This window comes from Acinonyx jubatus, chromosome A2 (assembly GCF_027475565.1).
Source record: "Acinonyx jubatus isolate Ajub_Pintada_27869175 chromosome A2, VMU_Ajub_asm_v1.0, whole genome shotgun sequence".
Classification (NCBI taxonomy): Eukaryota; Metazoa; Chordata; class Mammalia; order Carnivora; family Felidae; genus Acinonyx; species Acinonyx jubatus.
Window position 1 is genome coordinate 75,957,428 of NC_069383.1, and position 25,727 is coordinate 75,983,154.

The 25,727-nt window shown below is 40.5% G+C and overlaps 2 protein-coding genes across 25 annotated transcripts in view; one reads left to right on the forward strand and one right to left on the reverse strand.

The window, feature by feature from the left end:
* The first annotated feature begins 418 nt into the window (after window positions 1-418).
* SRI (sorcin) lies at window positions 419-16,720 on the forward strand. The gene is made up of 8 exons (XM_027071836.2): window positions 419-569; window positions 1,549-1,632; window positions 3,747-3,816; window positions 10,921-10,964; window positions 11,767-11,914; window positions 12,176-12,289; window positions 13,733-13,791; window positions 15,393-16,720. The coding sequence occupies exons 1-8, from the start codon at window positions 519-521 to the stop codon at window positions 15,417-15,419; spliced, it is 597 nt and encodes a 198-aa protein (XP_026927637.1). The 5' UTR covers window positions 419-518; the 3' UTR covers window positions 15,420-16,720.
* A 2,206-nt stretch (window positions 16,721-18,926) lies between these two features.
* ADAM22 (ADAM metallopeptidase domain 22) overlaps window positions 18,927-25,727 on the reverse strand; it is a 234,883-nt gene continuing 228,082 nt past the window's right edge. For 13 of the 24 annotated variants that reach the window (XM_053218499.1, XM_053218497.1, XM_053218496.1 and 10 more), the window contains one exon: window positions 25,240-25,449. Coding sequence is in view for 20 of the 24 variants with exons in the window: in XM_053218496.1 (XP_053074471.1) it covers window positions 25,429-25,449 (21 nt within the window). In the remaining 4 variants the exon portion in view is untranslated. Of the gene's footprint in view, window positions 25,450-25,727 lie in introns of all 24 variants that reach the window. The other 11 variants (XM_053218484.1, XM_053218489.1, XM_053218487.1 and 8 more) reach the window with 2 other exon arrangements.

Consider the following 25,727-nt stretch of genomic DNA (forward strand, 5'->3'; position numbering starts at 1 on the left):
GGCTCGCTTGCACACAGTTCCTGAAGTTTATTCCTGTTTTCCAAGGGCGTTTTCTTATTTTGATTTTCCAACGTCTCCTTCCCTCACAGGCATCTAAGAGCTGTCCTAATGCATCCAGCTCCTTCCCTGCAAAACTACACTCCGCTTAGAGCCGGGCGGCCCAGACTAACGAAGTTGGTTAAAATGTTCAAAAGTATCAGAATATAGCCGAGTTAGGAAGAAATAACCCCCGAGGCACCGTACTGGTGTTGGAATGTGCCATTCGTTTCGCAGGGAGGAACGCCACCGGCGTGAACTGCGTCGCAGGTCCCATGCACTTGCGGGAACCTGGCTTGGGCGCGACCCCGGCACAGGAAGCGCGGAGCCACGCGGTGCGCACGCAGAGGGCTGAGGCGGGAGCTGAGCGCCGAGCGGAAGGGGGCTCCGGCGCGCGTCTCCCGCCGCCCGCGTGGTGCGTTCCGGGGCGGCCCCGGCGGGAGGGTGAGGGCGGTGGCGGTGGCGGCGGCGCAGTCTGCACCATGGCGTACCCCGGGCACCCTGGCGCCGGCGGCGGGTACTACCCAGGCGGGGTAAGTGCAGCCGGCGCGGGCTGGTGGCCGGGCGCAACCCTGGGACACCGCGGGCGCCGAGAGGCTACGCTGGGCAACTCCGCGGGGCGGCTCCGCGGGAGCCTCCCGCCCCTACCCCGGGCTTCTTCCTGCCCGCTGCCTCGCCCCAGGCCGCTGCCTTTCGGCCTCATCCTGGGGCTCCCTCCTTCTCCGCGTCCCTTCGCCCTGCGGGTGGCTGCGTGGGGCCGAGGCGCGGGTGGGCTTTGATCCAAGAAGCCCACCCTGTGACTTCGGGACACGCGGCGTGAAATTGTGCAAATTCGCTTCCTTCCCCTGCGGGTTTCCCCTGAGAGCAACAGCCATTTTAATCTCGAATGGCCCGGGATCCACCTCCCATCTTTAAAAGAAAAGAAAGTAGGATTAAAAGAGAAGTTGGGGAAAGAAATACCGCTAGAGTAAAAGCCTTCCGGGAGGAAGGCCGCCTCGCTGGGCGCCTGGGATGTGCGTCGTCGTGGGAACTGTTTCTGAAAAGGAATGTTCCTTCGCCGCGCCTCCTCGCCCAGGTGCTCGCCGCCAAATAGCCTAACCGAGACACCTAAGCACGGCCTAGGCTACACCTGTCTCAAAATGCTTCAAAACACCATAATCGTTGTAAAAGGAAAAGGAAGACAGTTCCGAGCTCTGCCCTTAAGTTGCTTGCCTACGCTGCATTTAATCAGTAACCTGCAGGTTAATTGGGATTTTGAAAGTTGCTTCGCTCATGCAGATGTCACTATTCGGGACATCTCATTTTGGTCCAAGCTGCCAGTTTTTACACTGTGATGGAGCGGGAATGAAAGAAAAGGGGTGGGATGATTGCAGTTAGAGCGTGCTGGTGGTGGGGAGGTGAACCATGGATGTGAAGGGCCGGCATTTGCCTAGCTTTGCACAAAGGCATTCAGTGGTGAAAGAATAACACTGGATTCAGTGGGATGATGCTTTTGTGTTTGTTGTTTTACAGTATGGAGGGGCTCCCGGAGGGCCTACGTTTCCCGGACAAACTCAGGATCCACTGTATGGTTACTTTGCTGCTGTAGCAGGACAGGTTAGCTTTTTCCGTTAATATTAAAGAATCGTCAGAGTCTTCATTTGTATTAGCTGTTGTTAGAGTGGCATGGAAAAAAGAACTCTGCTCTGGAAAAGAATCCCTTTGCTTGTGGAAAGAAAAGAAGAGAGAAAGAATGAAGTTTATAGTCAGTTACTTATTTCTGCATATTCAGAACAAATTAGGACAAAGTGTTACCTGTATTTATGTTAGTTCACTTCAAGACTAAATTTGTGATTGAATTAATGCCAGAATGAACAAAATAAAGGGCAATAAATGTACTGTGAGGATCTGTAAAGTACAAAGATGTTTTTAGAACGATGAATTGTCAGGGTCCATGGTGGTTTACAGAGAATAAATTCCAGATCTGGTGAACACAAACCCTTGTTAGTACGGTTTACAGACATGTGCCAGTAATCATGTAGTCAGATTCTAATGGACGCTTTCTTTGGATGGAATTTGTTAATCAATTACCCCCTGAGGAAATAGGTACTTATGTTAAAAACTTACCAGCTTCAACATAAGAAAGTTACTTACTATTCCCTTACTATCAGGAAGTGAATCTTGTGCACAGTTTACTTTCTCTTTGATGCTGACGCTGTTACTAGGTCAGCTCTTCCATGTCCGTATAAGGTGTTGTGGCTTGTTGACCCAGAGAGAGAATTAAGTGGGCTCCTGGAGACCTTTGACTTCTCTATACTGTGTGGTAGGACAGGCGGTGGTGTACATTGAGGAAGGACACTTCCCTAGCTCACCACGCCGCTGTGTATGGTAAATTCACTGCTGGTAGAACCCAGTCCTCTCCAGAAGGGATGTTTGCTCTTTTGTCTTGGCATTTACCTTTGTTTTGATCAAAAGCAAGAAACAGCACAGTCTTAATGTGAAGAAGCTGTAGAAAATTGTGGGATAAAGATTCAAGACCGCCTTGCAGAAAAGCATTCTAAGAACTATAGCTCAAGAAATTGAATGGAAAATTGAGTCCAAAACCGAAAGAGCTTCCCTTTAAGTATCTGCTTAATCAGTTAATGATCTGTATCTCTGAAACCACAAGACAGGGCAAAGCTCAAGACTTGTGTTCTTAGATTGCCTGTGCCTCCAGCCCTGTAAGTGACCCCACCTGCTTCTCTTGCAGCAGCCTGGGCCTACCCCTACATCAGCATAGCCATTGTCTTTCAAATTATTGATCCTGCTCTGCACTTAGAAGTTACAATCCTCATGGACGTGAGGGATTTAGGTATTTTATTTTTAAATCCCTAAAAACAACATATATCTAGTTGTGAACTTGGTTAGCCAATAAATAGGCACTGGGAACCTGTATCTTCCAGATATAATTGTAGTTCTGAAAAAAAACCATTCACCTCATCATAAACCAAGGTGATCACAAAGGCCTCTGTTTTATCCAGACTTTTTATTCATGGATGTTAGATTTGTATGCTGCTATGCCTTTACCACCCCCGCCCCCCACAAAAAAATAGCTAGAAAGAGGAATAAGACTTTAAAGCAACTATATAAATAATTTTAAATGCTTAAATGGCAGTTTCCTAGCTCAGACTAAAAGAAGAGTAGTTCAAGACAGAAACTAATTTCATTCACACATTAAAAAAAAACTTGTGTATCAGAAGAAGAAACTAAATTTACCTCAGTGTTTCATTAAAAAGACCAACCTTCCGCTTGAAAATTTAATCCCAAATCTAATTGAGGAACTTAGAGGAATGATGAGAAGATAATGTTAATACTAAAGTAGAGGTGTAAGCAGCTTTCCAACCTTGTGAATTCGTATGTAATAATTATTTAAAATAGAGTCTGAAATTGAATGCCCACTTAAGTATCACGAAATGTATTTTGTTTGTTTGTTTATGGCCCTAAGTATGCATTTGTGGAAGAGGACTTAACTATTTGTTTCTCTTTCATTATTATTTTTGAAAGTAGAATTGGGAAAGGAATGCCTATGTTTGGAAGGCATTCTTTTTTCCAAAAAAAAAAAAGGTCTTACGCATGAAAATGCTCATTTTCTTTGTCATTGCTAAAATAATATACTGAAAGTAAACAAAGAACTAGAAGGTACAAATCATTATTGTAATTTGTCTTCCTATTTTTTTTTTTTTTTTCAAAAGGATGGGCAGATAGATGCTGATGAATTGCAGAGATGTCTGACACAGTCAGGCATTGCTGGAGGATACAAACGTAAGTTGACAATCCCACAGTACTCTTCTGTTTCGTATTTTAACTTTCTTATGATTATAGCCTCCAAGGAAATTGGGCTCTTCTGATCCAGCATAATTTAGAATTTCAAAAGCTAATTTTGGTTGTTTATTATCACAAAATGTGAATTTGAAAACAGCTGTTAATAAGTCATTCTACACTACCTGCCCGTTTAGCGGGTCCATTGGATTTGGAACCTTTGGAAGCAATGAGATGGGCAGCGTGGTCTCCTTCACAGAGGACGAGGTGAGGTGCTGAAATGAAATCTGCTAGGTCAGGTGTCATTAATGGCAGGAGCTAACATTTACAGCTGACCATTTGCCAAGAGTTGACTGTCCTGAGGCTGATGGCACTTAGGACTTTGAGTGCCTGGTCCTGTGCAGCTGCTCCCCAAATGGCCTGTCCTGCACTCCTAGTTCTGAGTGGGCAGTCCTGTCCCGAGTTCCCCGCAGTGGCTGGTCCCCACCCCTGGTCCTCAGGAAACCGGTTCTGCATTCATGGGCTCTGAGCATGCTGCTGGCAACATGAGCGCTTGCCATGACATCCCCCAGGTCTTTCTTCAATTCTTTCTGCTTCAGAGAATGTGGGCAGGCTATGTTGGAAGTGCCCTTCCTAATTTCTTAACTCTTTGCACTAGTCTTCCTTCTGCCCTCGTCGTCAGTTCTGCCACCTTATAATTCAGTGCTTACACCACCTTCCTGCCTTTTGAAAGAGCTCTTTGCCACGAGCTACAGATGGGGAATGATTGCAGAAGTACTGCATCTTATCAGTGCCTCTCATCATCCCATGTACATCCCACTTGGCTTCTTTTCCAATCGGATCCTGACCCTGACAGATCCATAAGGTAGAAAGTAGTGTCTTGACTTGCTAACTTCTTTGCCTGTTGTTAATGGGGACAAAACATCAAATCAGAGCCTTAGCTGTTGGTAAATTGTGAATTAAAATACTCAAACTACAGGGGTGCCTGAGTGGCTCAGTTGGTTAAACGTCTGACTCTTGGTTTTGGCTCAGGTCATGATCTGTTGGTTTGTGAGTTCGAGCCCTGCGTCAGGTTCTATGCTGACAGTGCAGAGCCTGCTTGGAATTCTCTGTCTTTGCCCCTACTGCGTGATCTGTCTCTCTCAAAATAAATAAATAAACTTTAAAAATAAAATGCTCGAACTAGAAGTCACACATGAAGATTTATAGTCGCATTTTCTTTGACTGTTTGACATGGCATATTTACTAGATGGCTCTCTTCTTAAACTATTTGCATTTCTATTTTTATCCTTTGTATTATATGACTTAAGTATCCTATTAACAATATTTCCTAGTTGGAGGAATTAATATGAAAGAGGAACCGTTTGCATTTCTCATTTAATCTGGTCCTAAACAAAAGAAGCACTTTCTAGATTTGGGAATTTTTTTTTTTAAGTGTTGTAGGGAATACATTTAAAGTGTTAAATGTTAACCTCAAGCAGTTGGGGCTAGTGAACATAGCAGGTTTAATAGGGTTTATGAAAGTGAGCTGTGTAGCAACATAAACTATTACTCTGTACCCTTTCGGTAGAAGAGGTGTGGCAGGTTTTAAAATCTGACTAACAAATGGGCTGTGTATCCTGGGAGAACAGTCCTTTTAAAAATTTCATATGAGGAGGCGCCTGGGTGGCTCTTGTCAGTTAAGCGTCCGACTCTTGGTTTCAGCTCAGGTCATGGTCTCATGGTTCGTGGGTTTGAGCCGTGCGTAGTTTCTGTGCTGATAGTGCAGAGCCTGCTTGGAATTCTCTCTCCCTCTCTCTGCCCCTCCCCTGTTCATGTTCTCACTCTCTCTCAAAATAAATAAACTTAAAAAAAATTTTTTTTTAATTTCGTGTGAGAAAATCATGTTTAGTGATGGCCTTAGAGCAGTGAGTTATAGGGAAGACATTTCCTGAGTCATCAAAGCCATGTGATTGAATTAATTTGCTTATCATCCTCTGGTTGTGGAGGCTGTAATAAATCACAAAACCATCCTGCTTGTGAAGTGTCACAGTGAGTTTCATGATACAGAAATTATACAGCCATTGGTGTTTTTTAAACCCAGCTTCCAAACCAAAAAGTACAGGTGGAGGTGGAATGAGGAACAGAGAGTATTCCAGCCTAGTTCCTACAGTCATCTTCTCCAGCTTAAAAGGAACCGGTCATACTCAGAAGTGGAGTTGATAAGAGATGTTGCTCTAGTCTGTAAGATAGTAATTCAGCTTCTTTTTTTCCCCCTTGAGTGTAGCTGTTACTCTATGGTAAGGCTGAGAGAAACAACTGAAGGTCATGTTTTCCTGCTAGGTCCATTACATTTTGGATTTCTACTAGAAGAAAAGATGTATGAGGCATTTTAGTAGAATGAACAGGAGAAGGGAGAGAGTAAAAATAAAATTATCAAAGACTCTTGAAGCTATTTAAAATAGAATAGCACTAGTAAAAGCTATTTCTTGGGACACCTAGGTGGCTCAGTAGGTTAAGCATCCAACCCTTGGTTTCGGCTCAGGTCATGATCTCACAGTTCGTGAGTTTGAGCCCCATGTAGGGCTCTGCACTTAACAGCACAGAGCCTGCTTCGGATTCCCTTGTCTCCCTCTTTCTTTGCCTCTCCCCTGCTCACACGGCTGGGTGTGCACGTGTGCTCTCAAAGTAAATTTTAATAAATAAAAGCAAACTATTTCTGGAGAAAAATAAAATTAAAATTGAGCAAGAGTTTTCCCTACCCAAACTTCTGTGACATCAGTGTTCTAGTTCCATTAGAACTGTCTGGAATAGTGAATTTTCTGTCATTCACTTTTGTTGCCTGCCCATCACGTTCCCTCTTTTAAACCCTTCTCACAAAAGATGACCAGATTTTTGGGCTTCCTGACACATCCTCTAACCTGTTAGTTTCTTCTTCTAAAATTCTTTGGTAGCTCCTTGGTACCTGTAAAACAAAACCTAAACACCTTAGTAGGAATTCAAGATCTTCTAATGTAGCCTCATCAAACATACTTCCTCCCACTTACTTTGCTTGGCCTGAACTTTCCTGATTCACTTTGCTTATACTGGTCCATAGCTCTACTTAACTGTCCCCAAATGTCCCTCATCTTTCCTGTCATTCAAGGCTTGACTTAAATGCTGCTGCTTCTGTGAAGTGCTTCTTAGTAGGAAGGAGCCTCCTGCTCCTCAGTACTTCCTGGTACTGCTTACTGTCTCCATTATGGTTCACCACTCTCTACCTTGATTAGAGTTGCATGCATGCATGACTTCTCTTTTCCTTAGACTGTCAGCTAGGGCAGGATCCAGTTTTAATTTGTATCTCCAATGTTCTTGGTATCCTGGGCCCTGTACATAATGAGTACTTAACAGGCATTTGTTGAATTAATGAGTATGGAAGATTTCCTAAAATGGAGAAAGCATAGCTCTGTACCCTTATTGGTATTTTGACTTATGATTTGTCTTAAGGGATTATACAGTCCTTTTAAGTATCCATAAAAATGAGATTTTATTTTTAAAAACCTATCCTGCGTATACTGGTTGAGGGGAGTGTATAGCTGTCTACACAGGGATGAGGGGTCCTATCTATTCAGCCGTCTAACCAACACATTTTAATGGATATCATCATGTGCAAGGTGCCAGGCTGTGCACCCACAAGTGGTGCCTGTGGGACACAGTGAAAAGTGCTGGGATAAGTGAAGTAGAGAGGCTGTGAGCCCACATAGGAGAGGCACATAACCCAGAAAGTGGTCAGGATAGTTTTCCTGGCAGAACTGATGCCAAACTGAGGAGAAATGAAAGTCAAGCAGAAACCAGGCAGACCAAGAAGTGAGAGGGATAAAGGGCAGTTGTGCCCCAGGCAGATAGAACGGCATGTACTAAAGACCCACAGGTAAGGGGAAACATGTGCATGTGCAGTCAAAGAACTGGGAGAAATTGGCCGTGAAGATGGAATGTGAAGGTTGAATAAAGAGCAGGAAATTAGCTGGACTGGGAATATATGCATAGGACTTCATATGCCACTTAGGTGCTTGGACTTCATCCTGACAGCAGTGGAACATGTCTATTGGGTTTTGTATAGAAGAGCACATACTGTTCTGGATGTAGCATAAAAACCAAATTGGGGGGCATGGGTATGGGGGGTGTGGAGCACGGGGACTCAGGGACACCTGTCAGGTGGCCATTGGAGTCATCAGATGAGTAAAATACTTCCTAAACCAGGGAAGTGATTGTGGAACTGGAAATGGATAGGTCCTAAAGCAATTTAGAAGGCGATTGAGGGGCGCCTGGGTGATTCAGTCGGTTGAGCGTCCGACTTCAGCTCAGGTCATGATCTCGCAGTTTGTGAGTTTGATCCCCACATCATGCTCTGTGCTGACAGCTCAGAACCTGCTTCAGATTCTGTGCCTCCCTCTCTCTCTCTGCCTCTTCGCACCTTGTGCTCTGTCTCTCTCTCTCAAAAATAAACATTAAAAAAAGAAGAAGAAGAAGGTGATTGAATATCAGGGGACAGGGAACTGGGGACACTCCCTGGTTTCTGGCGTGGGTGACTGAGTGGATGGAGATGTTACTTGTAGCACTTGGGACACAGGGAAGCTGTCTGCCTTACAGCCCCTCAAAATCCTTGACTTAAAGTCAGACACAAGTGGATCTGCCTCTTGGTTGACAGGCCCTCTAGAGCACTGGTTCCTAAACTTGAGCTGTGTCAGCATCACTGGATTGCTGGGCCCTGTCCTAGAATTTTTCATTTAGAAGTCTGAGGTAAGACCGGAGAATTTGCATCTGTAACAAGCTTCCAGAAGATTCAGGTGGTCCAGGTCCACCAGCTGTTTTTATGTGAAAATAAATCACCTGGGGATCTTATTTAAATGCAGATTCTGATTTTTTTGGTGTAGGTTAAAGGCCAAGATTCTGTAATTCTAAAAGGTCCCAGATGATGTTAACATGGCTGGTCCAGGAATCACACGTTGAGAAGAACAGTGGTCTCAACCTTGGCTGCTCACTGGAATCATTGAGAAGCTTTAAAAAAAAAACAGTCATGCCTTGGTTCCATGCTCAGGGATTCTCATTTAATTGCTCTGTGGTGATGGTGACAATACTGTATTGTATACTAGAAAATAGCTAAGAGAGTTGATCTTAAAAGTTCTCATCACACAGACAAAAAAGTTAACTATGTGAGGTGATGGATGTGTTAAATAACCTAATTATGGTTATCATTCTGCAGTATGTGCATATATGAGATCTTTACATTATACACCTTAAACTTACAGAATGTTATTTGTTAATTATATCTCCGTAACACTGAGGGGAAAATAACTGTTCTGTGGTGCAGCCCCAGTATTAGGATCTTTTAAAGCTTTTGGGTGATTCTGATAAGCACCTGGGATTGAAAACCATTGGTCTAGATCAGAGAGACTTCGTGCCTCCACACAACTTAAAAGTCAGAATGAAGAATCAACCAACTCTTTCTCAAAAGTGTAGAAGTGTTGCTTCCTGTCACCTCAGAGACCTGTATCTGTGGATTAGATGGAGTTTGAAGGGCCAAAACAGAGATAGTCCTCCACCTTTTATTTCATGTTCCAGAGTATGCCAAACACAGGAATCTGTTAAAAGTGGACAATTTATAGTTTATACTGTTTGGAAACACTACAGTACTGAGAGTTAGCTCAGATGTATTTGAAATTCAGTTTGTTGGAGATAAAAATGAAGCTAGTAAGAGCTGTAAAAATGTTAGTTCTGTGTGCTTCTCAACAAACTTGCAGAATTTATGCCACCTTTGCCCACCTGACCTTTGTCCCTTCTGCCTTCTAGCCTTCTAGCTTCTTTGTACCTATATATTTCCCCAGTCATTGATTCTCATGAACAGAATGGAAGATGCAAGGAATTTTTTCTTTATATTTGCTAATGCTTAGGTAGGTCATCAGTAGGCCCATTAACTAGTAAATATATTCTAGTGTATTTTTCTAAGTGTCGTATAGAAGTGTCCTCAGAATATATTCAAGCTGTACAAAAACTCAAAAGGCTTCCGAATCGTGGTCATCACTGAATTGGTCATTATATCGTATTCCAGAGTGTTCTTACTTAACACTGTTCTAGCAAGCATATTTATCTGGTTTCGTATATAAACTTACTGTATATAAAAAGGTGTCATAAGCTATATGAGGTAGGAGGTAGTTCAGTGTGTGACATTAAAGGGGAAAGAAAGGTAAACAAATGAACTAGTGACACAGAACAAACAAAACCAGCAATTGATAGTCAGGAGTAGAAATGTAGTAACCCTATCTTCCCACTCACCATGGTGAATATAATAAATTATGGTTCATTATGGTGAATTAAACTCACTATATTACAGTTTCAAAGGCAAAAAAGTATATAAAAGTTTTTTAAAAAGACTATATTAGCGGCACCTGAGTGGCTCAATTGGCTAAGTGTCCGACTTCGGCTCAAGTCATGATCTCACAGTTCATGGGGTCGAGCCCCGTGTTAGGCTCTGTGCTGATAGCTCAGAGCCTGGAGCGTGTTTCAGATTCTGTGTCTTCCTCTCTCTGTCCTTCCCCCGCTCGTGCTCTGGCTCTGTCTCTCAAAAAAAATAAATGGTAAAAAAAATTTGTTTTAAGACTGTATTATAGAAAATGTATGCCTATCTAAGAACAGAGATAATTATTACAAACTTCCATGCACCTGTCACCCAGCTTCAACAATTATCAGTGTGTTGTTATTCTTAGTTCATGTGTAATCCTGTCTGTTTTCTTTTGAAGCTCATTCCAGATATCTTAACATTCATTTCATCTACAAATAACTTCAGTATATACTTTTCTAAAAGATAAGGACATTTCCCTCACCAACTTCAAAGCCATTATCATACCTAAAAATATTAATAGTACAATGCAATACTTTTTTTTAAAAGATTTCTATTAAAGTTATTAAAATCAAATTTGGGTTCTGCAAGGAATCCCCTCTATCTGGAAAAAATCTGCTTCAAAATTCCCATGTTGTTTAGCGTATAAAAATAAGATTGTGTAAATAAATAGTCATTTTCCTAATTAATTTGAATGTATGCAATATAATATGAATTTTTGAAACTATTATGTGCTTTTTTTGATTTAACAGCTTTTAACCTGGAGACTTGTCGGCTTATGGTGTCAATGCTGGATGTATCCTTTACTTTGATTGATGTCTAGAGTGTTTTTTTCTGATCACCCTCCCCCCCCCCCAAAAAAAATTCTTCCTAAAAGAATTTATCTAGGAATTAATACCCAGTAAACACAAGGTGACAGATGACCACAAAAAAAGTTTTCTGAAATCATTAGCTTTTAAGATGTAGTTTGGTGTGAAAAAGGAAAGGAGCTCAGTAAATAGAATGTTGGTTCCTCAAGAATTCAAGGAAGCATCAGAGAACACCTATAGAAATCAGAGTGGTCTGGCAAGGTTTTTTGCTTTAACAGTGAGCTATGCATGATTCACACCTGACCTTCAGGCAGTGGAATTTCTCACATCGCAGTTACTGCACTCAGGTTAGCTATTGGTGACCCTGCAGTGCCTTTCATCCCACCTCATTTTCCAAAAGTGAAAACCCTGGGTCTGGAAGGGCCCAGCAAAGGAATGTTAAAGCCAAGACCCCAGGACCCTAGCAGCATCGCCTGGGGCGCCAAGAAAGTGCGGCACAGTTCCAGGAACTCTTGTTTTTTACATGTGGCTCACAGTGGCGACGTTATTTCATTGTAATCACCTCACATAGATTATCTTTTTCCCACAGTGGAAATACGTACTCAGCTTTTCTCCCTAGGCCCTTCTTATTATCTCATTGGAGTATGTTTTTATTATATCACACTAAGAAGAACATATAACATTTTTAACCTTTTTAGCAGAAAGATCATTATATTCCCTTATCCTTGATCTTGAACCGTTACAAAATGTTGCAAAATAAAGGTACTCTAATCCTTGATTATAATTCAGAGAGATATGTCAGGCACAATGGGTTTCAATGAATTTAAAGAACTCTGGGCCGTGCTGAACGGCTGGAGACAACACTTCACCAGTTTTGACAGTGACAGGAGTGGAACAGTGGACCCTCAAGAACTGCAGAAGGCCCTAACCACAATGGGTGGGTATGGCTAACTGGAGCCACCTGGTCGGCATAATTCTGTGTTAATTTCTAAAACTAAGTGCTATGGGAAGGCAGTTTCTGATTTCTAGAAGAAGTGTATATTCATAATTAAATACATAATACATAGTTGCTAGTGTGTATTCGTAATTAAAATGAGTGTGCCCCCAGTCTGAAAAAAATTGTGCTTGATTATTTTCAACGGTCTTCTTGTAATCCTTTCACGTTATTTTTTTCACTGGGTGATTTTCCTTCCTTCAGGATTTCGGTTGAGTCCCCAAGCTGTGAATTCAATTGCAAAACGATACAGCACCAATGGCAAGATCACCTTTGATGACTACATCGCCTGCTGTGTGAAACTGCGAGCTCTGACAGGTGTGTTCTTTGAGATGGTGTCTCTCCAAGGGCCAAGAAGACACAATTTGCATGACATTTCATTTTCAGTGTTCTGAACTTCTTTCGTCCCTGATCACTCTTTCCACCCCCCCCCCCATTTCAATGGCTTTTTTAACACTGCTATTAAACCTATCTAGCAGAGTAATTGTGTTTTTTGTTTTCAGAAATTCTTTCAGATTAGTGGTAATCTGCCATTAAAATAATCTTAACTTTCACAAAATGTTCCAAAATATGATAAGCTAATTTGTGCACTTTTGATCAGAGTATGAGTAGTATTCTGTGATTTCTCCCTATAATGTAAATATGTGAAGAGAGTAAAATTACTCATTTGTAGCTCTCTTTCCTAAGTCCTCTTGTTGGAAAGTAATTTTAAATGGTAGTCATTTAAATGGTAGTGATATTAAATGGTAGAACGTACTTCTTAGATGAGGCTATATTAGTAATCTCTACTTTTCTATCCCCTCTTTTTCTTTCTTTTGTATATTTTTGTTGTTCCAGTCTTCTCTTTAGTCTTTTTTACTCTTTTTAAAATGTGGTTTTGTAATTTTTTTTTTTTTTGCATCCTAACAAAAATTTGAGGTCAGTTTTTTTAATTTAAATTCAAGTTAGTTAACGTACAGTGTAGTAGTAGTTTCAGGAGTAGAATTTAGTGACTCATCACTTACATATGACACCCAGTGTTCATCCCAACAAGTGCCCTCCTTAATGCCCATCACTCATTTAGCCCATTCCCCCTACCCATCTCTCCTGCAGCAACCCTCAGTTTGTTCTCCGTATTTAAGAGTCTCATGGTTTGCCTCCCTCTCTGTTTTTTTCTTATTTTTCCTTCCTTTCCCCTATGTTCATCTGTTGTGTTTCTTAAATTCCACATATGTGTAAAATCATACTACATTTGTCTTTCTCTGACTTATTTCACTTAGCATAATATACTCTAGTTCCATCCACGTTGCAGGTAGCAAGATTTCATTCTTTTTGATTATTAAAGTAAATTCTTTTCAATAGCACAGAGCTCAGATAGGTGAAATATTTTATTACAGCCCGTTTGTCATATTAGGGACTCCCATCTATCCATTTCCTAATTAAACATTATGTTATTAACAAGTTTGAAATTCTGTGTTTTCATCACAACTAAGTAATGGCCTTGGAGGTCACATGGCTTTTACTGACTTTGGGATAAGATGCTTTCTTCCAGCTGCACATTGAAAAAGATAGTTGACTAACTTCTACATTGTTGTATTACTTTGTTGTTTATTAAATTTATTCATGTTCATTGTAGTTGGCTTCTTTGCTGTGGTCTTTTGTTTATGTTAGCTGGTTTTACAACTCACATTTCTACAGTTTGAACCCAATGCCAAAATAAGTAACTATTGTGATTTCAGATGTTACAAAAATAACCATAAATTTTACTGTGGTGTTTTACAGACAGCTTTCGAAGACGGGATACTGCTCAGCAAGGTGTTGTGAATTTCCCATATGATGATGTAAGTCTCCGTAAATTCACAATTGGGCATCCCTTTTGAAGTTAGCCATTAAGAGCATCTTAAGGATGCAGAGTAATGAAGGATTAAATGATCAGGAGTTACCGTTCAAAATTTATCAATTTCATTTATTATTAGTCTTACTCATAGACCACTGTTTGATTCGCATTAAAAGACTTGGTTCAAAGCCCAACTGGTCTCACTTGCTGGTGGGGTCACTTAGGCAGGTTTCTTCATTGCTCCAAGACTATTTGAGGAGAGGAAGTAGTAATGCCTTCTCCCCTGGGCTGTTGTGAGATTTCAATCAGAAATGTCCCTGAAAACACCATGCAGATGTTGCTATTTTTGGCTTCATTGAATAAATATCTCAGTCACTGAGAAGTAAATTTAACAACTCCAAGCTGTACTTGACACACCCATGTTCTTCATTGAGGCTATAAAGCACAAACTTAAGTTGCAATTTAAAACAATGTATTTACTAAACAGCCACACTAAATGTGATAGGACAAGGCAAGGCCATGTAACCAATGTGAACATAGCCAGTTGTCATCTCTGATGGCATTAGCTGAATACACATAACATAACTAGGGAGATGCTTAGTTGTTCTATTTTTTGGTCAGCTATGGACTTTAAAAAATTGCTTTCAGAATAGCAGTCACTGTGATAACTGAATGTTCTAAAAAAGGTTTCTCTGCTACAAAATGCAAGGATGCACATATTTTCAGTTTGGCAGCTGCCACAGTTCAGATCATTTAAAAACGCTTATGTGTAAGTATGTTTATTTCTTCTGCTTAAAGGTGTGTTTTCATTAGTGTGTATCAGTGTCTCGGGTGACAGTCCTGTCATTCTTTCCAAAGATGGAAAAGCAGCCTACGGAATGGAAAGTGCATGGACTTTGGCCTCCGATGGGCCCTTAGGAGATTTTAAATGTTCCCTTTTATCTGAAAGTGATCATCAGCTTGGCCTTGTAGGAATGCTGTAGGGATTAGCATACACAGTGCCTCACTGGTGTCGGAAGAATGAGAAAGAAAATTGATAGAAAAGCAGAGTGTTGGTGTTTATGGTGAAGCAAACGTTTCACAGCAAATGCTGATGCCTCTCAACTTGGGTTTCTGAATTGCAGAGGAAAGGTCATATATTCCGTTTCTGTGTATACACATACTTGCATGCTAGGATTTATTTGCAATTAAGCAGATTTTAAGGGCATAACCTATTTAAAAGGTGCTGGTGCCAGAGCAGTGGGGTACTACTGTGTAGTTTGGAGGTCCTCAGGTGATTTAACAGTATCAACTGTTATTTCTGAGTGGGTACCTTTTACCATGACCATTACCATTTCTAGAGTCTGAGATATTTGGAATTTTAAATATTCTTTATCCATTGAAGTAGTCTGCTTTTTGTAAGAAGAGAAACCCACTCGATTTTCTATTAGACTGCTTCCCCTACAAACATGAACCTTTCTATCATGTACTTTTATTTTAGAAATGGATGTTTCTTGATCCATAATTCAGTTTAGGAAAACAAAATGTAAACTGCCGAAAAAGAAGCTAGGGTGTATTCAGTGCCACAATGTGTGCAGGGTAACGTGGACTTGGTCTCTCTTTCAGTTCATTCAGTGCGTCATGAGTGTTTAAATCAAGAGGAAGCTGCATGAACATAACCGACATTCCGACTGGAGTCCTCTTTTGCCTTTGCCTTCAGTAACGTGTGTAACTTGCATCACTGCTTTTCTTTAAGGGCCGTCATAAAGGTTTATTACTTTATGTACAACTGAAGTATTTAGTATTGATAATAAATTCTTTGGAATTTTACTAATACAAGATCGGGTCTCTTATACCATTTAGAACTTCGTTGAGCCATTGTCAGTGATGCCTTATTTTGTTGCTGAGCCTCTTTTATGTAAATTTCAGCATGCAAAATGTTTAAGGCACATTATGTATTTTTCATTGTAAGATACTTTAAAATCTTCCCATCAGACTATATTGTTCTTATCTTTCCTAGAAGAGATTTTACATGGTATTGAAGGCCTTATGTGTGGAGTATTCTTATCATGTAAATGATTTATACCCTCTTGGATGCAGGAAAAAAAAAAACAACGAAAAACCATGATAATCCATGTCAGGCTTCACCTTAGTGGAAACTTAAGAACAGGCTTTAAGGCTTACACATTTTTGATGGCCACACAATTGGACAGGGAGCATGAGTGATTATTTTCTGCCTCTTTAACACCTGTTGAACCATTTGAGTGGCAAATACTATCTGTCACCAAGTTTTTTTGTCATCATCCACCTAGACCTTTATTAACTGCACTTAAAAATCTTGTAAATTATGGGCTTAACTATGTAAAAAAAGAAAACTGATGGAAAGAAACCTAAGGGAATGTATGAAAATATTAACTATGGTCATTTTTGGCTTATGAGATTCTAGGTGACTTGAATTTCCTTGATAGATTTTAGTATTTTCCAAGTTTTCTATAATGTGTGTGCTTTCCTTCTAAAATCAGAAGATAATTTTTAAAATATTGATAGATCCATTTTGATAGGCCACGCATTCACACTCACATTATAAAATATACACAGAAAAAGGACTGGAAGAGAGACCAAGATATTGATGTTGCTACCACTGGCAGTCAGGGTCATGAGTTCATTTTCTTCCTTCTTACTATTGTTCCAAATAATCTCTGATAAGCAAGTATTGCATTTATAATGGAAGACTTTTTTTTTAATTTTTAAACCACGTGCTTTTAAGTAGGATCTGGAGTCCAATACCGGCTGTGTCTCTTCCTGAATATGTAAATTAATCATCTCAGATAATCTCAGAGCCTCAGTTTCCCCATCTTTGCAAAGGAGATTAATACTCCATGGGATAGTTCTGAACATGAAAAAGTGCATTGGTTTAATAAGCACCAATAAAGTTTCCGTTTCTTGGATTTAAAGCTGGTCTGGTTTGCTCTTTTTTGCGAGAGAGCACAAGAGGTGAAACATGATGCGGTTGGCCTATTTTCTCCCTGCCAGCAGAATATCTGTCTTATTTTAGGGCTCCAGTGTGATAGCTACCATTCAGATGATCAATTATTTGTCACCAATGAGAAAACATTTCTAAGCATCTTCAGCCTCATTTCACTTGGTTATTTTTTCAAATATTGCTAAAATATATTAAATTTATAAATATTTAGCCTTAAGTATGTCAAGTATTCACACCTGGACTACATATGTGAGGCAGCCTGCATTATATTACACAGTGTCTCTAGGTTTCACTCCAGATACACTGTTTGTGAGACCATAAAGCTTGGCATGAGCCTGAGCTTTCTAGCAAAGGGCTAAAGAAGGGTCAGAGGACCAGGAGGCAGAGAACTCATTGTTAAAGCCCCAGTGCCTGCTGTTTGATTCAGACTCACTAGGATCCCACGAGGAAGGGATAGTTAAAGGAAATGGTCATTTCCTGGGTGACCCTAATGTGATAAGGAAGAAGGCCTACACTAGCCCAAAGTTACAGACCATGTTTGAACTATCCTCCTGCTCTGGTAAGTCCCACAGGGTGCTGCATCAATCATGGTTCTGAATTTGCTTTTTGGATAAATGCTCAAGTATTGCAAAACCGTGTCTCTTGAAACATTCAATTACTTCAGTTTTAATTATTGATACCTTGTAGCAATCTCCTTATCTCTTCCACTTCTGCTTTCATAGTGTCTTTCCAAAAGTGTGGAGCCTCGTCTTCAGTATGTCCCCACAGTTAGAACGTTTCCTTCCCCTTGACAAATTTGACATATCCATCCGTGTTCTTCAATTACAGCCAAAGTCTTCATTACAAGTGAATCTCGGGTTGCCTTATTCCTATTTTATGTTGGGTTCTGTGTTTCATTCACTATATACTTCCAGTGTAGTCTCACCCAATTCTTAAAACTGTTTCTTGATCTGTTCTTCTTAAAAGCATCTAGCTGGAGTATGGTCAAGCTGTGAGCCCGAGCTTGACTACTTCAATTATTTAGAGACAAAGTTCCTCAAAAAATGCCAACTCATCTTTGGAGATAATGTGAGTTAGTCTTCTGTTTCAGGAGATTCATGATTTATAAAGTACCTATATGTAACCAGTTTTGACGCACTCCATTGGAATGTGGCTGCAGAAGCCGGATTTATACCACAGCAGCCCTATATAATTAGCCACAGTCCTCTCTCCCTTTGAGCCAAAGTGGAGGTGAGACTGCATTTCAGCATGATGCTCCAGGTGGTACTGTCTGTCCATGAGAGGCATGTGAGCTAAAACTTGTGCTATCCCAACTAGACTTTGCTTTTGCTCACCTGCGTGTGTTACTGTTTCAGTGTTCATCTGAATTCTTCTATGCCTAAAATATTACAAATATAAGAAATGGAGCTATATGTAATCCTAAATTTTTTTTAATCTAATAAACATACAAACTCTAGTCAATGACTTCTGTTATTCTCACGTTAAAACTACTTTGGGGGGTGCCTGGGTGGTTCAGTTGGTTAAGCGTCTGACTTATGCTGAGGTCATGATCTCACTCTCCAGGAGTTCGAGCCCTGCATCGCACTCTGTGCTGACAGCTCAGAGCCTGCAGCCTGCTTCAAATTCTGTGTCTCCCTCCCTCTCTCTCTCTCTGTCCCTCCTGCGGTCCTGCTGTCTCTCAAAAATAAACATTAAAAATAATAATTAAAAAAAACCAGTAGTCTGACTACTTACAACTACTTTTTTCCTCAGCAGACTGTGAGCTGAAGGCAAGGAAACAGCAGGTGTCAAGGTTAAGACCAGAGGATGAAATGGCTCTGTGAGAGACAAACAGCTAGGTGGACCAGTGTTTTAGGCAGTGAATCTCCTGAACCTAAGCCAAGTGCATCCAAGGCCCAATACTTTAGAGTCTAACACAGGTGAACTTATTCTATTAAATAAGCACCACTGCCTGGGCTCTGGGTCAGGATTCAGGAAACAGATCCATGTTAGGGTCAGAGAGGAAGTGCTTATGAGGCAAGGCAAGTGGATAACGGGAGACTCCACCTGTCACTCAGCTGAGGAAACTGTCCAACAAAGTGAGCAACCAGGCTTTGCTACAGGATCTCTGTATTTCTCATGCTTCTGAAAGAGAAACCACGATCGGGAGAAAAAACAGGATTAAAGGGAGTCAGGCATCAAAATAACATAAAATCTTTTATTGAAAGTCACTTTATTGATGTTACAATGAGAGTAACATAGAAAACTGTGGTATCTTTTTAGCTTCAGAAGTGAATACAAATAAAATTGTGCCAGAAATTTGAACCTCAAGTTACAGTGACCTTTAAAAACAGTTAAGGTTTTTGTATACCTACAATATAAGAACAACTTGATAATTTGAACAGCCATAAAACACATCACGCTTGCTCAGGAAAGCAGTTGCCATAAACATTTCAGTTGGTGATTGCCAAAACCCAATTTTTAAAATAGCTGAAGACCTGAAGTGCAGAGGAGCAGAGAGAATATATTAAAATGAAGCCAATCTTAGGTATATACACAGGATTACCTGGTTACCAAAAGTGAAATCATGCCGATAATAACACTTCCCCATGAAGTGGCTTCCACTATCTGTAGATGGACATCACCCCTTAAGATGATGGTTGTGGAAAACACTAGCGCAGACCTACCTTGGCTAACATATAAGCTGCTATGTTTAGTTAGAATGCCCAGTTCCTAAAAGAAGTTGTCTTTTTGGGATGCTAGATTGGAGGGGTAAGTCTCTTCCAGCAAGTTTAAAAAGGACATACGTGCTTAGTTATCCTGAATAAACCTTTTGTTAAGCACTTTAGAAGTTAGTGTTAAAAAAAAAAAAAAAAGTTTCCCATATAAAACAAAGGTGTTGGGTCATTTTTACCCATTAAAAAGACTGGCTGTAGAATCACAGATTTTGTGCTAGATTAGAAAAGAAAGTGGGGTTTCTAATCAGGCAGTGATATACATGTATAACTTAGCAAGAACTCTTGTATCATAACTGAATAAATTATTAATTCATATCAGCACTTTCCATAATGTGTTATCTGGTAGAACTTAGCACCGCTATGTTTAAAGATTTGGGGGCTATTTGCATTATTTTAGAGTTTGACCATTACAACACAAAAAATCCACATCTGACACTTTTTTAACTTGAGAGGAAAATGTCCTTTTCATAAACTCTTTGAAAACTTTACTGATGATTTTGTAAGTGCATTATCTTAAGATTGCTAGTCTCATTGTATGCCTTTTTGTAAAAAAAAAAAAAAGAAAAAAAAAGCCACCCTACATTTTCCCTGGTTTTGATTTTAAGGATACCTAAACACATGAAATAATGGTGCCCTGGAGCAAAACTCTGCCAGCCTTGAAGTACGTCTCCATTCAATACAGGTTTTATGAACAATTCAATAGGGACACACTGAGCAAGGGTGACAGGCCCAACATGTACTGGGCCCATAAAGTATTTATAGAGCCAACACTCAGTAAAACTGCAAAGTATACCAGTCTGTCTTAGGCACTCAGCCCCTCTGTCCCCACCACATCCCCACTGATCACCTTCTGCACACCTGGCTTCTGGGCTCATGTGCGTCTCCATTCTGCTCCTGTGTCAAGACTAAATACCCCGTGACCTCCCAAGGCTCACTACTTTCTATCCCCCCTCCATCCTGAAATATACCCGAGGACCAATCTCTTAGTGACTTCTAAATGTTGCATAATCCATGCCCAGTTGCCAGTGAGAGAAGACTAAAGGTGCCTCTCTTCCTCCTATTCTTCACCCTGTGGTTCTCCCCAGTGCCAGTTTAGCCAAGAAGGGACTTACCTCCACGACAGTGAGGAGAAAAGGGCTGGCAAGCTACTGAAGAGGAGTAGGAAGGGTTTGGAAGCATCTCTCAGACTCCGTAGGGAGGATGCTTACTGTTTGTCAGGTCCTGGAGATAAAGGACAAAAATGCCAGGCAGGTTTTTGTTTTTGAATGTTTTGCTTTTCTACTTATAAACTGAACCAGATGGTGCTCCATGTTAGGGGCTCTGACAAAGCCATGAATAAAACATGAAGAGAAATACTATGCCCTGATTTCTAAAGTCCTGCTGTATCTTCATTTGATGAACATCTGGGAAAGCTGCTCTCAGAATTAAAGGCACCTGCCTGCACAGCATATGCTATCAGCATGTGCCCAGAGTTCTAGCACATGAGGCTGTGCACGTGTGCACACACGCATACAGACACTCAGATCGTGGGCTGCTGCCTCTTAACGGATTCATAAGAGCAGTGTGGGCTCCTCACAATCCAACAGGGGAAGCTGTTTATGAAAGTGCTTAGTGCTCCTATGCCAGGAGGAAACGTGCTGCATCCAAAATCAGAACAGTTTTTATCCATTCAGAAAATAACTGAGGGGAAAAACAACAAAAAATTAACAAGCCTCAAATTAAGCCCTATTCCACAGAAATATCTGCCTTTTATATATTTTAAGCTAGTAGAATGAGAAATTCACCTTGACTCCATTGAACAACAACAAAAATGTGCGTAGCAATTTTAGGGGAAAACGGAAGCAAAAGGAAAAGGACCATCAGGACCCTGAAATGTAGATGTTATGCCGCCAGTGGAAGTCAGAACATTTCATGAAAAACTGATGGCAACTTACCAAGTTGGTAGGATGGAATTTATAATACGTTGCCCAAGGGGGCGCCCTTGACAGCAGCTGGCAGTGGTGTCCTAGTCAGGCTGTGGCAGCAAGCGGCTGGCCACCCTTCGTTCCTTCAGTCCACTGAGTGCCACATCTCGGCACTGCCAGCTACTCGGTATCCTCCCAATAAACTACCCTTCCTTTACGTTTAAGTAAAATAAAGTAAAATAGTCTTCTCTTTAGGTAAGGATTTATTATGTTGAATAACATGAGGAAACATTAAAACACTAAATATATAAGTTAAAGTAGAAGTACATGACAACAGGAAATGAAGAATGGATGAAATAAACACGCTTGATTTTGTAAAGGAGGGCATAGAAATACCGCATCTCCTCCAGCCCATAGGTAACTAAAAAGTAAAGAACAAAGTCCAAAAAAGCAAAAGGTAAAGAGATCTGGGACAATTGACAGTTTAAATTATGCAAATTTGCAAGGGAATCAACAACAACAACAACAACAGAAACGTAAGGCTGTGATGAAAATCAAACATAAATAGTCCTTTTTGGGAAGTGCACAAAAGATCTAATTTTATCAGCAACTTCTTTTAGAAACCCTATCTATCTTATGCACAGAAATCTATACCAGACTGACTTTATACATAAAGACAATTTTAAAAGCCTTTTTAAAGCCAGGGGAAAAAGAAACTAGTATCACTTAATAAAGCACCTATCTCAAGTATTTTTGACATTCCAACCCTACATTTACTTTATTAGTCAAAAATTTTTAAAGAACAGCCCTGGGTTTCTTTAAACTATAGAGCAACTAAGGTAAACTGAAGGCCCTCACTATGCTGTGCTGTTTGAGTGGGTTCCTTTCCACAGGCTGCACGTGACCTGGGATCACTTTCCAGCTGAGGGACTCCTGAGGAGGACGCTACTTCCTGACTAAAGAAAGAGTTGGCTGGACACAGACCGGTAAGTCTGACCTCAGTTCCTTCAGGGGCTCCCTCTTACCCCCACCCCCTTGTTATCATTCTTAATAAAGAGATTTCAATGTTTAAGTCAGAGTTTGCTATACTGCAATGTCTATGGACAAATGGACCATTGCAGGCAGCACGGTTGTCAATCTGAAGTTTTATCTATGCAAAAAACTTTAGAAAGAAAAGAAAAAGGCATACAATGGAAGAGAAAGGCCAATGAACCACTCTTCTCTGCTTGGCATCAGAGTTCTATAATTGACTGGGGGCTATAAATATTAGTTGCGTGATACAAACCGCTCTGATGACCTCAAAGTTCCTCTCCAAAATATATTAAAAAGTTCTAATGCTGTGCTTGTGTTTAGTGCCATAGGTCCATTTTCCTGTTTCAGTGGATGAAAAGTCATAAATATTTAGATTTAATACATCTAAATACCAACCATGAGTACCTGTATAGGTATTTCTCAAAAGTAGCCACTAAGATTATAAACTTGTCAGAGAATTCTGCAAATGGCTGTAAGAATGTTCAAACATTCTTAGGCAGATACCCAGAACAGAACATTAAAGCTACCATAAAATCATAATCTTCCTGCAAATAAAACAAATGCTTTTCATTCAGTTCCACCTGAAGGTTATTATCAAGGAGCCTGACTATAAATAACTATGCCTTACAAAAGACATGTTACAATGACTTTTACTTGAAATAATAGTTTTCATGTAAAAATAATTGAGAAAGTAAGGAAAGTGTATGGGAGGGAATCTGTTGACAAGTAGCTCCCCATTTGTAAATTCTTTCAAATTAGGGTTTATGTAACCACAACTAGGAAGCATATTTACACAAGGTACCTTACATTCAAATCTATAAACTCTTTTATAGTCAAAATAAATCTTATAACATTAGCATTTTATACACTCAATACCAGAAAATATTCAGTGCACATTAAAGTGATCTTGGTCAAAAGCCACTTTATTTGCTACATCTTTAAATCTGTCTGCCCTCCTGCCCTTCATTTGAGCTACATGGCATTGTCACCCAACACTCACCCAAATCTTAATCTGATGGATCATTTCATTGTAGTATTGACAATCACATCCCTTCCTGTCATGAAAAATGCCATTTACAAACACTTTATAGTTTTGAGTGATTAAATTTCTTGTCAAACATTTTCAAAGACTTTCAGAAGAGAGGTCCGTTACAGAAGACAAAAACCATAGAATATAAAATACTGCCTCTAACATGGCCCTGCAGTTTGGGCATCTAAGATGACTATATGTGAACATGAAATGGATTTTGACCATGGACACTATTGGGAGAGATCAAATTTAGGAGAATACTTCTGAAATCTTGTCTGCAGATTCCATTCCTCTCAAGAAAAAGGAAAGAAAATGAGGAAATTCAGAAGTACTCTTCACATCAAAGCATTGGATTGATCCCATCAATTTCGGAGTTCACTAGAGTAGTCTTTCCCAGGGAAGTTTTCTTTTAGAATGACAGAGCTGCGTTGTAACAGCTATCCAACTTTGGTTTTAAAGAAGGGACTTTAACATAGATTTCTCACTTTTCTATGGATTAAAAAAAAAAAAAAAAAAAAAAAGAGTTCAAAACATCAGATCTTTTCCCCTGCCAGCTGTTTGGGTAACTTCACAGTTGCCGCACACTTGGGGCTTTAGGTTTCTTCTAACCCTCTGTGGCCTGTTGAGGTTTCCCACCCAGTTGGTAGAACCTCCATCACCTTGCTTCCACATCAGTGCGGAATGACCTGTTGGACTCACATCCTACTGATGATAAATATCCTTGATAAAGTGTAAAAGTTGGTTTTATTAAAACAAGCTATTCATCTTACAGATAAAGGTAGCTAAAAAGTTTTGTCAAAGAACAAAAATTGAGGCCACAAAGGGTTAGAGTGTCGGCAAGTCGGAAGCTATCAATGTATCAGGGGCCCCGGTCTCACGTGTCTTTGGTACACTTGCTTAAGGTCAGCAGGACGTGCTGCTGAGGGGCTCACGGGCCTCCAGGGTGAGACTAGGCGTGCTCTGATACTGAAAGACAACAGCTGCCGAGGCAGACACTGGCTGGAGGACTCCCAGGGAGCAGCCATCAGCCTCAGAGTGAGTGCCTGGAGGCCAGAGACTGGCTACACTACTGAGCTCCTGCCCCAGCCAATGTGGAAGCCCCAGATTTGCTGGGCATTTTCTTCTCTGGTTCGATTAATCACTCAAGAAAACTGCCTCCAGGCTGTGCACAGCTTAAAGGGATATCACAGGTTTTGGAGGACAAATACCAATTACGGAGAGAGACACTTAGGGCACTGACCACTATATTTACAACATCATCTGTTTATCATCTTTAAAGACCATTTGATGGATGATGACGATGTGCCTGTTACTGATTATTTTTAGGCATTTGGCAAAATACACTTGTGTGTAACAGTTGCTTTTTTTATTTTAAAAATGTTTACATATGTACAATTGTCCTTGTATGCTGATATAAATATGAAAAGTAAAAAAACAAAAATAAAGATACATGTTTCGAGTAAGCATATGGGATATTGGCCTCTCAAGCTTTAAAGTCCTGCAGAAAAATCCTATATGCCTTAGCCCTGCATGCTAGTTTCTATTATGGGATGTTGTTTCCTTAAATGTGGAAAGCAATAAACAGAAGCTTCATGCACATAGCATTACTGTCTACAATGAGGATGTGCTTCAGAATGTCAGTTCTGAATCCACTATTGTCCCTTAGGAAACTTGCTACATTTGGGTCATGAGTTAATTTTAGTGAGATTTCTACATGTATCTGTCATGCGGATTATCCATTAACATACCGGTACCTTTATTTTTCCATGTTATAGTGTAACATTTCAGTAGTTCTTTTCATGGTTCAGTTAAATCCTAAGCCAATGACAAAAAGAAAATGGTATCCAGACGTGAGACTCGGCTTCCTCTCCTCTGTGGCATCTCAGAGGGTCTGTATTGTCTGAAGAGCAGATAGATTTGCAGTGATTCCGTGAGGCTGGGTTTCTATAAAAGTTGAAGTAAACAGTTTTGATGTATCACATGTAAACAGTGGATCTTAAATGGATGTCTCCCATAGCTGCACAACAGAGAAAAGCAAAATTGCACATTATGAAAGCAGGAAAACAGGCATATTTTTTTTAATGTTTATTTGAGAGGGAGAGAGAGAGAGCATGAGCAGGGGAAGAGCAGAGACAGAGGGAGACACAGAATCAGAAGCAGGCTCCAGGCTCCACGCTGTCAGCACAGAGCCCTATGTGGGGCTCAAACCCACGAGCCATGAGATCATAATCTGAGTCGAAGTCAGATGCTTTACTGAGCCATCCAAGTGCACTGGAAACAGGACTATTCTGAGCT

What these genes read in the sequence shown, in the direction of transcription:
- SRI (XM_027071836.2), top strand. Translation starts at nt 519, where the DNA reads ATGGCGTACCCCGGGCACCCTGGCGCCGGCGGCGGGTACTACCCAGGC. An exon ending in TTGCTGCTGTAGCAGGACAG is followed by an intron (nt 1,633 to 3,746) that starts GTTAGCTTTTTC and finishes TTTTTTCAAAAG; the next exon opens with GATGGGCAGATAGATGCTGA. An exon ending in GAAACTGCGAGCTCTGACAG is followed by an intron (nt 12,290 to 13,732) that starts GTGTGTTCTTTG and finishes GGTGTTTTACAG; the next exon opens with ACAGCTTTCGAAGACGGGAT.